This window comes from Neovison vison, chromosome 7 (assembly GCF_020171115.1).
Source record: "Neovison vison isolate M4711 chromosome 7, ASM_NN_V1, whole genome shotgun sequence".
NCBI lineage: Eukaryota > Metazoa > Chordata > Mammalia > Carnivora > Mustelidae > Neogale > Neogale vison.
The window spans coordinates 16,082,684-16,094,796 of NC_058097.1; the positions used below are offsets into that span (position 1 = coordinate 16,082,684).

General features: G+C 45.3%; 1 protein-coding gene across 1 annotated transcript in view; it reads right to left on the reverse strand.

Annotated features, from left to right (window-relative positions):
• Positions 1-12,113, reverse strand: part of WWP2 (WW domain containing E3 ubiquitin protein ligase 2) — a 149,389-nt gene that overhangs the window by 79,260 nt on the left and 58,016 nt on the right. Inside the window, exons 5-6 of the mRNA XM_044255819.1 lie at positions 2,871-3,008; positions 968-1,064 (exon numbers count right to left, since the gene is read on the reverse strand). Of these exons, the coding sequence (XP_044111754.1) occupies positions 968-1,064; positions 2,871-3,008 (235 nt within the window). The remainder of the gene's footprint in view (positions 1-967; positions 1,065-2,870; positions 3,009-12,113) is intronic.

Below are 12,113 nucleotides of genomic sequence, written 5' to 3' on the forward strand. Positions count from 1 at the left end.
CCTCTGCCTTCGGCTCAGGTCATGATCTCAGGGTCCTGGGATCGAGCCCTGCATCAGGCTCTCTGCTCAGCAAGGAGCCTGCTTCCTCCTCTCTCTCTCTCTCTCTCTCTCTCTCTCTCTGCCTACTTGTGATCTCTGTCTGTCAAATAAATAAATAAAAATCTTAAAAAAAAAAGATGCTGTAGGTACTGGCTGAAGTCATACTGTGTTTCTCAAAGCATTACTCCCACTCCTTCCCTGGGATTTGTTCAGGAAGACTAATTTTACTAGTTTTTTCACCTACTCTCTGCAGATAGTAACGATTTACAAATTACAGTCATAAGACTCTTTTACCTAACATTTCCTTTAAACATCTGGAGATTTTGTACACTGTGATAAATAATTAAATAAATAAATAAATAAATTTTTAAAAGTCCCCAAGTCCATCCTCCCCACCTCTCTAACATACCTGGGAATTCAGGTGGCATGGAAGTGAATCTGCACTGTTACCCCACACATAAGATGGGTATGTCAATAAATAAAATTAAGTCATTCCTCATAGCTATAATAAGTATAACATAACTCAGACTCCAAGAGCAGGAGGGAATCATGGATCACCCCAAAAAATAGAAATGCACAACAGAAAATCCCACATATAAAGAACCATTACTCGAAGCATTTCGTGTGTATACCAAAAGGATAACTGTGGTCGCTGCCCCCATAACATAAAACACCAGTTAAGCCCTGTTCGACAGTCTCTCTTACCCAAATAACCAGCTTAGCCAGTCCTGATCGCTGACAAGGAACCCCTGACCCTCCCGAGAATCCTGAATTCTGTACTCCCCTCTGGACCTCCTTAACAGAGTAAGTCAGTTGGAAATTTCCAATAGTTTCTAACATTAATTGTTCCCCACCTCCTCCCAACAGGTTTTCGATAGCTCTGAGCACCTTCCTAGCTCCTCCTCATCCACAAGGGGGGGGCTCTTACCGCGATCTCCCACCAAAACAGTTTGTGCTGGGGGGCTGGTGACGGTTCTCTGGAGCAACAGCGGTCCCACTGGACTCTCTTGAGGGTGGCTGGGATCCTAAACAGGAGACCCATCACAAGAAAAGACAGAAACATTGAGAAGCTCAACCTTTGTTTGAGATGTGGCTCAGGAACAAAGTCCAGTTCGTGCATCCGAGTGCCCCACCACATGGGACCCTGGCAGTCTAGCCAGCTGCGGCCTCCAGTAGGAACAGGAATAGGGACAGCCAGATGGGATTCAAGCAGGGCCCCAGAGCAGAGGCGCTCAAACCTGTGAAACAGCTCTTCTTCTCCAAGACTTTCAAGAACATCTGAGGCACTTACAAACAACTTGCCTTGTGCATTTAATAAACTTCAGCCGCATCATAGGAGACAGAGAGCAGATGCTAACCAGACAAAGTAGGGGCAAGCAGTGGGAGCATTTGTCCGTATCGCAACCAGAAAACTTTTTAAAAATCCAAAGCCAATTCAATTCAAATCAAATCATGACACTCTTGCTCAAGACTCCTCAACAGCTTTTGGCTTCTTAGGATAAAGTCCAAAATCCTCACCAAGGTCTTCGAGACTGTGGTGATCTGAACTGACCTGCTCTTATGGGCTTACCTGCCATCACTCTCCTTCTTGCTCTCCCTGGTCCAGCAACCCGGACCACTTCTGCTTCCACTGCAGTCTAAGCTTATTCCCACCTCAGGGCCTTTGCACAGGGGATCCCTCTACCTCTTATTCAGCTACCCCATTCCCAAACCTCCATCTTGGCCTATCTAAACTCTTCAACTCCAGCGGGTCTGAGCTTCCTCAAAGAAATCTTTCCTGGCCCCCAATTTAAGTGAGATCCCCCTAAAGTATGAGAATCTCATATCACCTGGTACTTTTACTTCATCGCTTTTGTCATGATTACAATTACATAGTTATTTCTTCGTTAACCTGTTTCATGTCTAACATCCCTGCACCCACCTGAGCTCCTAGGAGTAGAGACCATATGAATTTGCCCCTGCCATCTGGCTAGCACCTGGTCCAAGATTTAGTACATACCAGGTGCTCAATTATAGAAATACGTGCAGAATGAGTTAATAAAGCATGTTTCCTCCTCCATGCACCTACAGTACCCGAAGCATCACTCCATCCAGGGAGGATTCTCCAGTCAAGGCCCATCCAATCACTGTAATTCTACCCAAATGCCCTTAAATTAGAATTCAAATTTCACTCCCTTGAAGCTCCAGAAAGGCTGTTTAAGGCTTGGAAAGTGCTATAGTTACCTCACATTTAACAAGAAAAATTGTGGAGAAACCCAACCCATCTCAGACCTCAGACTTCATGAAATAATTTCCTGCTAGATCCAAAGGTGACTAATTTCAGACTAGATCAAAAGAAACAAACTGCCCTCACTCAGGACAGAGTGGGAGATACTCCAATTTCCCTGCTTCTGCCTGTATTTTGCTAGTGTGAATCTTTAAGACATATAGTCCCCTTTCCCAACCAATACCGTCATATAAAAGTCACCTCCAAGATCCCCCAGGAAGTGTAACTGTACTGGGAGGAAAAAATGGGCCCAAGTAACATTTAATAAAGACACTTTATGTTCCAGAGCCCATGTGGGATGAAAAGATATTTTCTCTGCCCTCAAAGCAAAACAACAACACACTTGACATTTATTTTGGTCCTTTATCAGAAAGCTGCCCTTAAAAAACCATGTCACAGTTTTGATCATGCTAAGATTATTAGGAGGATTCAGGACTAGCTACAGGCCAGGGCTGAGTGGGACCCAAAGGCAGGTACCTGGCGAGAACCAAGCCCCGGGCACGCCCCACCCCAGCCCTGCCCCACCCCATCCCGGCACAGCCCCGGGGAGCAGGGCGGCACTCACCGTCTGTCACGGCGCTGCCATTAGGCACACTTCCCAGATCAACAGTTGGCCCATCCAGGAAAATTGTCAGCTCACCACCCGAGACAACACCGCCTTTGTTCTCCGTCTGCAGGTTCAGGGTCAGCTGCGTGTTCTCCACTGTTGAACACGAAAAGCAACAGGGATAGACTAAATCAAATGCACCCCAAGTTAAGACTCTGTAAGTTCTCTGCCCTCATTTAACCTACTCTGGCACCCCAGGCAATATTTTTCTGTCACTTCGAATCCGTCTTGTGGCATGGAAAGAGGAATGGGAAGGAATAGGTCTCATTGTCATCACTGTTGTATTAGACTGCGGGGAAAGGCTGGACTCTTGTTTTTCTAAACACGTTGTATCTTTATAATTTCAGTGTGACTGATCTGTTTGGTTATACTTGCAGGGCTGTGATAAAAGTCCAGAGATATTGATGGCATATAGGGGAAGCCGTGAGAAGCAGCATCCCCCTACCCACATAAAGAACAGTGGCAAAAAAGAAGAGAAACAGGTCAGGAGACCTGAGGAAATGTCATCAGGAGTCATCTCTAGATGAAGAATTAAAGATTATCTGTTAAAAATATTGTTTTTAATTTTCACTTCTGAAGATGTTTCACTTAGAAATAAGGAAAAATGTTTAAGCAACAAAAGTTCAACAAAGGTAAGTCAGCCCCACAACAGTCACACGGCCCTGGGTTAGTCCCTGAGGAGAAAGCAGTTGACAAGTGGCTCTGTAAGGAGTAAGAAGGCACCTCACTGTCGCCTGGCCCCTAGAACACCAGGCCGTCAAGTCCTGTGGGCGAGCAAGAAGAGTCTGGAAACCACAGCAGAAAAACAGGACAAACTGACACGAGGCAGAAGCCCCAAGCCCTCCATGGTCTGGAAACTGCTGCACCCCACCCCCCAAACATCACCACCAAGCTTGGCCACAGGGATCAGCTTCCACCCAGTTATGCTCAGGAGCTAAAACCTCCAGTTCAGGGTCACTCGGTAATGACCGAGAGAACAGCATTTATGAGGATTTCCAAAGGGCATGTGGTTGTTCCATGCCTTCCCACACCTTACAGAGCCAGGCTAGGAGAGCACCACATATTCCAACCTCCCTCCCCACCCACCACCCACGAAACCACCTGCTCTACGCTCTCTCTTAATTGCTACTCTATTATTATAAGCTATCTCACTGGTTTTCCATCACGAGGCAGCATATGCATAAAAAAGTCTCTCTTTTAAGTACTTTCTAGAAACAAATTCCCCCAACCAAAAAAGCCAGCCCCAAATCTAAGATACAGACACAATCCTTTAAGAACCAAGGAAAAGTCTGGATCAATTCAAGGATCTACTAGAAGAATGTGGAAACCAGTTACCTTTGCCTGCTCAAGTTCTCCTAAGTATCTCTACCTTCCCTCACTCTCTCTTTCCTGTAATGGATCTCTCCAAGTCATTTTGAGCCCGTTGCTACTTTCAGTCCGTTTCACTCAGGGGCTTGGTGAGCTCCAAATATTTCTATAAAGTAATACCTGTAATCTGAAAACGAGTTCCTTCAAAAGTCTAGCTCTTGGGAAAGAACTGAGGCCTTTCGACCACCAGCACCCCTTTGCCAGCCTTGCAAATGAGCCACCCAGAAAGGAGGGCCTCCAGCCCCAGTCGAGGCTTCAGACAACTGTGGTCCAGCCACCGTATAGACTAGAACCTCATGAGAGATCCTAGGCCAGATCTCCCAGCTGAGCCACTCATAAATCCTGACCCACCGAAACCCACAGATAATAAATACTTATTATTATTGCTTAAAAGAGAAGTCAAGGGGTGTCTCTCTACTGTATTATGCAGGGATCCAGGGCCTAAGTCCCTAGCAAATAGTACAGCACAGAGGTTCAGGATGGGTACCAGCCAGGCAGACTGGGTTCAAATCTCAGTTCCACTACTTAGTAGCTACAGCATTATGCAAATTATTTAACACAAGCCTCAGTCTCCCCACCTGGAAAAAGGAATAGCAAGAGCACATTTATTAGGGCCCCGCAGGCTCCTAATAGTCTGTCATTTTTATTATCTCCCTGTTGACTTTCCTGTCTTCAGGCTGAAGAGTCCCAATTTCTCTTGGTCTAACTTCTTCACTGTGAAGGTGTACGTCTCTGGACCTTTTGGAGCCTTTTCCAGGTTGTAGCAACAAACTTCAAAAAGTCTTCCAAGGTGAGCTACCTAACCATCCCAAGGACCAATCACCTTCTCATCTTGTTTCTAGGACACTTCTGAAAGATGCCCTGCCTTCTGAACTCAGAAATGTGCTGGGATGAGCATTTCAAAAATGATTCTTTTCTCGGTATCTCAAAAACCATTATTTTACAAATGGAGTGTGGGCATGGCTTTCCCTCCTTTCTGGAGGGATGATATTGGTCAAAGGGAAGCTAGGGGAGCCCCAGGCTTCTTATTGCTTATTTCAAACTCCTGAAAGTCATACTGCCATGGTCCTCTGACAGAAGCCTCAGGCATAACTTGAATTTTTCTCTACACGGTCTCGTCTTAAGGTTCCAACTTAGCTCTTCTCTCTACCGATTAGTCACGTCCAGTAGTCATTATATACTTGTAGGCTCAGAAGTGACCTTGCAATGCCTTGAGATACATTTTGCCTTCCAAAAAACCTAGGGAGGAGGGACATCTTTCCTCTTTAAACAAAACTTTTCAGACCATAATTCCTCCTTTGTTCTATTTACTAAAAAAAGAGAGTCAGAGAGACCTCTGACCATCGCCGTCCTCACCAAGTGATCAAATGAAGCATTCCTAAGAGCGAGACAAGCTCACACACACACACACACACACACACACACTTCCTGACGTGATGCAGCATGAGGCACACAACATCATTTTTAAAGTCTTCTTGCTAAAAGCACTGAGCCTGAATTCAATTAAGCCACTCAATCTCCTTCCCGACATACATGAAATAAGGGGACAGAGAAATAAATTCAACAGTGCCACGAGGAAGCAATCAGACAAACCCAGAATATGGGACATCTATACAATAACTGTCCTGGGCTCTTCAAAAAGACAATGTCATCAAATAGAGTTCTTTTCTGAAGAAAGTGGGACAAGGAGGAGACTCTTTTGGATCTGAACAAACATAACCACCAAATGCTATGCAATGTTTTATTAAACATTAGCTTGAAAAAAATATTCTTGGGGTGGGGCGCCTGAGTGACATAGTCAGTTGAGTGAGTGACTCTTGGTTTTAGCTTAGATCGTGATCTCAGGGTCATGAGATCGAGCCCAGTCTCGGGCTCCATGCTCAGCACAGAGTCTGCTTAAGACTCTCTCCCTCTCTCCACCCCTTCCCCCCCAACTCTCTCTCTCAAATAAATAAATAAAATCTAAAAACAATATATTCTTGGGGTAAGTGGAGAAATTTATATCCAGACTGACTGGATATTAAATGTTGTCTGAAATGACTGTTAATTTTCTTAGGTTCAATAAGAACATGTGGTTTTACATATGAATGTTCCTAGTCTTGAGAGATGCAAGAAGATTTTGATAGTATCTACAATTACTGAATGGTTCTTATAGGAGAATAATCTGCAGTTCTGGGGAAGGAAGTGTCACAATAGGTGCAATTTACCTTCAACTGGTTTGGGGGGAAAATGCATGTGCCCACGGGGCTCACACATACTAGATAAAACAAATGCAAAAAAATGGTAACAAGTGTTGGGTCAAGGTGGAGGGCGTCTGGGTGTTCATTATATTCTTCTTTCCATTCTCTTGTCTGTTCGAAAATTTCATAATACAAAGTTGGAAAAGGGTTTTTTTTTTAATTGGCAAGGCTATTAAAAAATTAAACCTCTGAGAACAGAACACCCCATTATTCTCTTTGAAAAAAAATACCTGAGCCAGGGGAGCCCTACAATGCATAATGGGACCAAAGAAACCATTAGCTAATTGAGTGACAGACTTGAGCGTACAGGGGAGGCTGAAAGGAGTAAGTGTGGCTGGAAAACATACACTGAAGCTGAGTTATAAATAGCAGCCTTAGCCAGTTCGCCTCTGGGGCCCTCGGGTTTCACTACAGCCACGCGGACGACTCTACAAAGGGCCTTTCTCTCGCAGCAGGTCTTCCCACTGCCTTTTGAGGCACTGCTCAAACACCAAGAAATCGCTGAAAAAAGGGGCACGGTAAGTCGACTGCCATAAACCAGAATGAGACTGTGCCCAGGAAGTGCACCAGTCACTCGGCCTCGTCATCCCCACCCCACCCGTGGTCATGGCGTCCACGTGTGTGTAGAGAGCACCTACTAGTTGAGTCACTGAGACTTTTTTTTTTAAGATTTTATTTATTTATTTGACAGAGAGAGAGTACAAGTATGCAGAGCAGCAGGCAGAGGGAGAGGGAGAAGCAGACTCCCTGCTGAGCAGGGAGCCTGATGCGGGACTCGATCCCAGGACCCCGGACTCATGACCTGAGCCGAAGGCAGCCACTTAACCGACTGAGCCACCCAGGTGCCCCGGGTCACTGAGATTTAACAGCAACCAAACAGACAAAAATTGTGTGCCTGGGTGTTTCTATTCTAGTTGGGGAAAACAGACAATTAGCAATTTTTTTAAAGACAACTGCATCATCTGTCAGAAGGCGGCAAGGGCAGGAAAAACCAATGCACAGAGCAAAGAAGAGGGTGAGTGCTAGAGATGGCAGGAGGACTTGCTGTTGTGAGAAAAGCTCGCTGGGGAGGTGACAACTGAGCAGAGACTGAAAAGAGGAGGAGCCAGGGAAGCCGGGTAGGTGTCTGGAAGAAGAATATTCAAGAATATTCTGCAGAGAGAAAAGGAAGCACAGAGGCCCCACACAGGAGCAGGCCTAGTGTGTCTGAGGAAGGGAGGCTGGCGTGGCTGGAGTGGATGAGGGACGACATGAGCAGATGAGGGCAGGAGATGGGTCCCCAGAGCCTACAAGGAAAGCTTTTGAAGCTCCCGCAAGGTCTCTGCATTTCCTCTGCGTGAGACTGGGAGCCACTGGGGGGCTGTGAGCAAGGAAGGGCCATGAGTGGTGCTGTAGTGGAATCCCTCGGGCTACGGGAGGACCAAGGGCTGAGGCAGACGAGACCTGGGAGGAAGTCAGCGCGATATTCCAGGTGCAACAGCTGCTGGCTTGGGCCAGGACGATAGCAAGGTCTTCCCCAGGAACACAGTGCTTAAGGAAGACTCTACCTTGGCTTCCTCCCTAGCGTGTGTTAGGAAAAACCCATGATTCCCCAACCACATGGGCCCACCAGTCTCTCGGAGTGTTGGGGCAAAGGACAGGCAGGTGCTGCAGAAAGGGCCAACTTAGAGCATGGCTCGAGGAAGTCTGATTCAATTATAAGCAGATGGAACATTTATAATGAAAATATCCCGCTGGCAAGAGGCTTCCGTTCTCTGAGAAAGCCAAAGGCCTAAGCTCATGCTAACTTCAGCAGTCAACCAATGTACTTCGGTTACAGGATTGTGCCCTTCTGTTCTACATACTGTCTGGTTAGCCAGGCCTTATAATGCTACATCATGAAGGTCAAGACAGCAGTAGAGCTGACTATCAGAACCTAGGCAAAGAATCTGGAAAATGTCAAGGACCATGCCAGGAGAACCCTTCAAACGCTGGCATACCAAGAGCGACCAGAAACATCTAGGTGCTTCCAAATAGAGGCACAAGCCACCTCGTCAGAAAGGAAAACAGAACCCGATCAGATCAAGTTTCTTGATCTACCTTTGAGTTTACAGGAGACACGGAAGGACAGAGGAACAGCAGCAAGATCCAAAAGGTGGGAAAGTACAGGACAAGCTGTCCAGTTTTTGCAACACTGAACCGGCGTGGACAAAAAGAAGGAGAATGTATCGGTTAAAAGAGACTGAAGAGACATCAGCGCCGTTCGGATTCTGATTCAAACAAAGCGAACAAACAGATGTTAGAAACTTTAAGACAAGTAGGGGATGTAAAACTGGGCTAGCTGATAATACTTAAATAACTACCATTATGCTTTTTAGGTATGATATTGGTTTTATAATTATGGGAGCCCTTCTCTTGTAGAGCTCCCTACTAAAATAAGGAAAAATGACCGAGGAGACACCTGGGTGGCTCATTCCATTAAGAACAGACTCTTGGGGCGCCTGGGTGGCTCAGTGGGTTAAGCCACTGCCTTCAGCTCAGGTCATGATCTCGGGGTCCTGGGATCGAGTCCCGCATCGGGCTCCCTGCTTGGCGGGGAGCCTGCTTCCTCCTCTCTCTCTCTCTCTGCCTGCCTCTCTCCCTACTTGTGATCTCTGTCTGTCAAATAAATGAATAAAATCTTTAAAAAAAAAAAAAAAAAGAACAGACTCTTGATTTCTGCTCACCTCATGATCTCAGGGTGATGAGATTGAGCTCCACCAAGGGCTCTGGTCTGGGGAGGCAGGGGAGCCAGGTCTGCTTGAGGTTCTCTTTCCTTCTACCTCTGCCCTGCCCTAGCTTGCAGGTACCCACTCTCCCACTCTCAAAAAATAAATTAAATGGGGAAAAAAAAAACAAAAAAACCAAAACCCTAACCCGGTAGGGGGTGGAGTAAGAAGAAAGATGAAACAGGAAAGGCCACTGCTGACGGCTGTGGAGCTGCGTGACAGACACTCATGGACTCATGGACTCTTCTTTCCACTTTCATGAATGCATGACATTTTCTATAATAGCTTTTTTCCCCCCTCAAGGCAGCATACCTAAGGCACAAACAGTGACTGGAATCAACTAAAAATAAGAATTCGACATTACATATACAGTCTGAAATACAAAAAGGTAGGGGATCCACAATCAAGCTGCTTCGGGAGGAACTCCTACTCTCATTTTTCCTTACTTCAAAGCCTCAGATTTACAAGTGGCTTCAAGTTAATCATTTCCTATTGGGAAGAGCGGTTGCGTGCAATAAAGATGAGTAATATTTTTCTAAGAGTTACTTTTTCCCTTTCTTGAATTGGACTTTTTAACGTGTTTTTTGCATATGGTATTAATAAGTATAGATAAATAGAGCATGGAAGTTGCCTTCCTTATTCCAACAAAAGAGAAAATGAGGTAAACCAGAACTGCCAAACTGTGCCACTGGTAATGGGATTCGGTTATGAAATCCAGAACTCCGGCCTAGACAGCTTCACTGTGGTGTGTGAGAAAGAATGTTCAACTGTAGAATCTTCTATCATCACTGCCGCTCCCGCTCACACAGCACGACAATGTATATGCATATACACACATATCTTTTTAAAAGGAAAGATCTTGGGGTGCCTGGGTGGCTCAGCCCATTAAACGTCCAACTCCTGATTTCAGCTCAGGTCTTGATCTCAGCGTTGTGAGATCAAGCACCATGTTGGGCTCCATGCTGAGTGTGGAGCCTTCTTTTAAAAAAAAAAAAAAAAAAAAAGATCTTATCTTTTTCTTTTTCTTCCTCACTCAGAATACAAATGTAAAGATTTACCAGGAAATGTGAGAAAAATAAAACAGGACACAAAAGTAGGATACTTTTAAGGGAGACTAAGTACTCTTGGGTCAAGTGTCTCGGAAGCCCAATGAAGATGTGATTGATCTGGCCTTAACCGAACTGCTCAGTGGAAGAAACAAACCTTCTTCCTGCCTCCCTCTGCCCTCAGTCCCATAGGCCCATCAAAAGAAAGTGAAAATAAGCAGGGCATTCATTAACAGGTCAGTGTTCATTCTACACAGAGCTGTGAAACACTGGTGCACAGAGGAACGGAACCGGAGGAAATTCCAGAAGGGCAGAGAGTAAATAGTCTCCTTTCCATTCCCTGGCTCCCTGTAACTCAGACACACACAGGCTGGAGTGTACCCCAGGTTTAAAGAGAACACTCTTTCACATTCCCTTTGCAGTGAAGGAAGCCAGAGGCTTCCAGGATTTACTGTTACGATGTCTCTTTGGCTTCCAAACTTACCCAAAGCCTAACAAGAGAAAGTCTTTTCTAGCAAACCACCATCAGATTATAAACACTGGAATTCTTGTTGGGGTACCAGTGTTGACTTGGCTTCATCCCATCTCCCCTCAGCCCCCATCACTGACAATTTGGCAGGCTCTTCCTAGAACACAAGGTGCAAAGAAGAGTCTACTCTGGTCTTGAAGCCTCTTCTGTATGGTGCTGCTGAGAGTCCCTCAATGGTCCCTAAATCAGTTTTGGTCTATGGGGGTTGCATTAACTCCACTAAAAATGTAAATAGCTTCATTTTACAAAGCCAGGTTGTAAACTTTCATATTCTCTCTCTCGTTCTTATTCATTCATTCAAGAAGCATTTTCTGGGCCTCCACTATCCGTCTGACACTGGGTGAGAGGCTGGTTATTAATGAAGAATGAAAACAGACTAAGTCTCTGCATTGAGGAAACTCACAAGTCACTTGAGAGAAAAGGAACTAAAAAATCTCACAAAGCATGTAAAACTGCAACTATATTAATAGACATCATGGAAGACATCTATAGTCTCATGAGCACTGGATAGCTGGTCTCATCAATGCATCAGGGAAAATTTCCTAAGGAACTGACAACTCAACTGTGCTCTGAAGTTTCAGGCACAGAGCACGTTGAAGAATACAGAGGAAGACCAAGTGAGGCAGAGGAAATACCATGTGCAAAGGCCTTGTGGCACAAACGCACTCAAGAAATTGAACACAGATGAGTGGGGATGGAATGGAATGTGATCCAAATGGGGTAGATGACCCAGGTGGTGGCCATACATGGCAGTGCCTTGTGGGCCTGCCATGTTGAAAAGTTTCTCTCTATCCTAAGAGCAGGAGCACAGTACTTAAGGGTTTTTAATCGAGCTGTGACAAGATCGGCTTTGTGATTTCAAAAATCGTCTGTCTGCAGTGTGGAAAAGACTGGAGGGAAGTAAGGACAGATAGAGGCAGAGCAGACAAGAGGGTGAAAGAAAAGACCAGGCCAACAGAAGTGGAGATGAAAGAGGTGGGCAAACTTGTAAAGGTAAAACCCAAGAGAACCTTAAAATAGATTAGCAAAGTAAACAGGCAAGAGCGGTAGAGGTATTGAAGATGACTCCCGAGTTTCTAACTTATTTTAAATAAATAAATGGTGGATCTACAAACTGAAATATGGAACAGTGGAAAAGGGTCAAGCCTGGGAAAGAGTCAGTGAGTAAAGATTTGCACGGGTTTCTGACATATGCACAAGAAGACAGCAAGAAAACAGGTATGTGGGCATGGAGCTTATGGGAGAGATCTAGGCTGGAGATTCAAATCTAT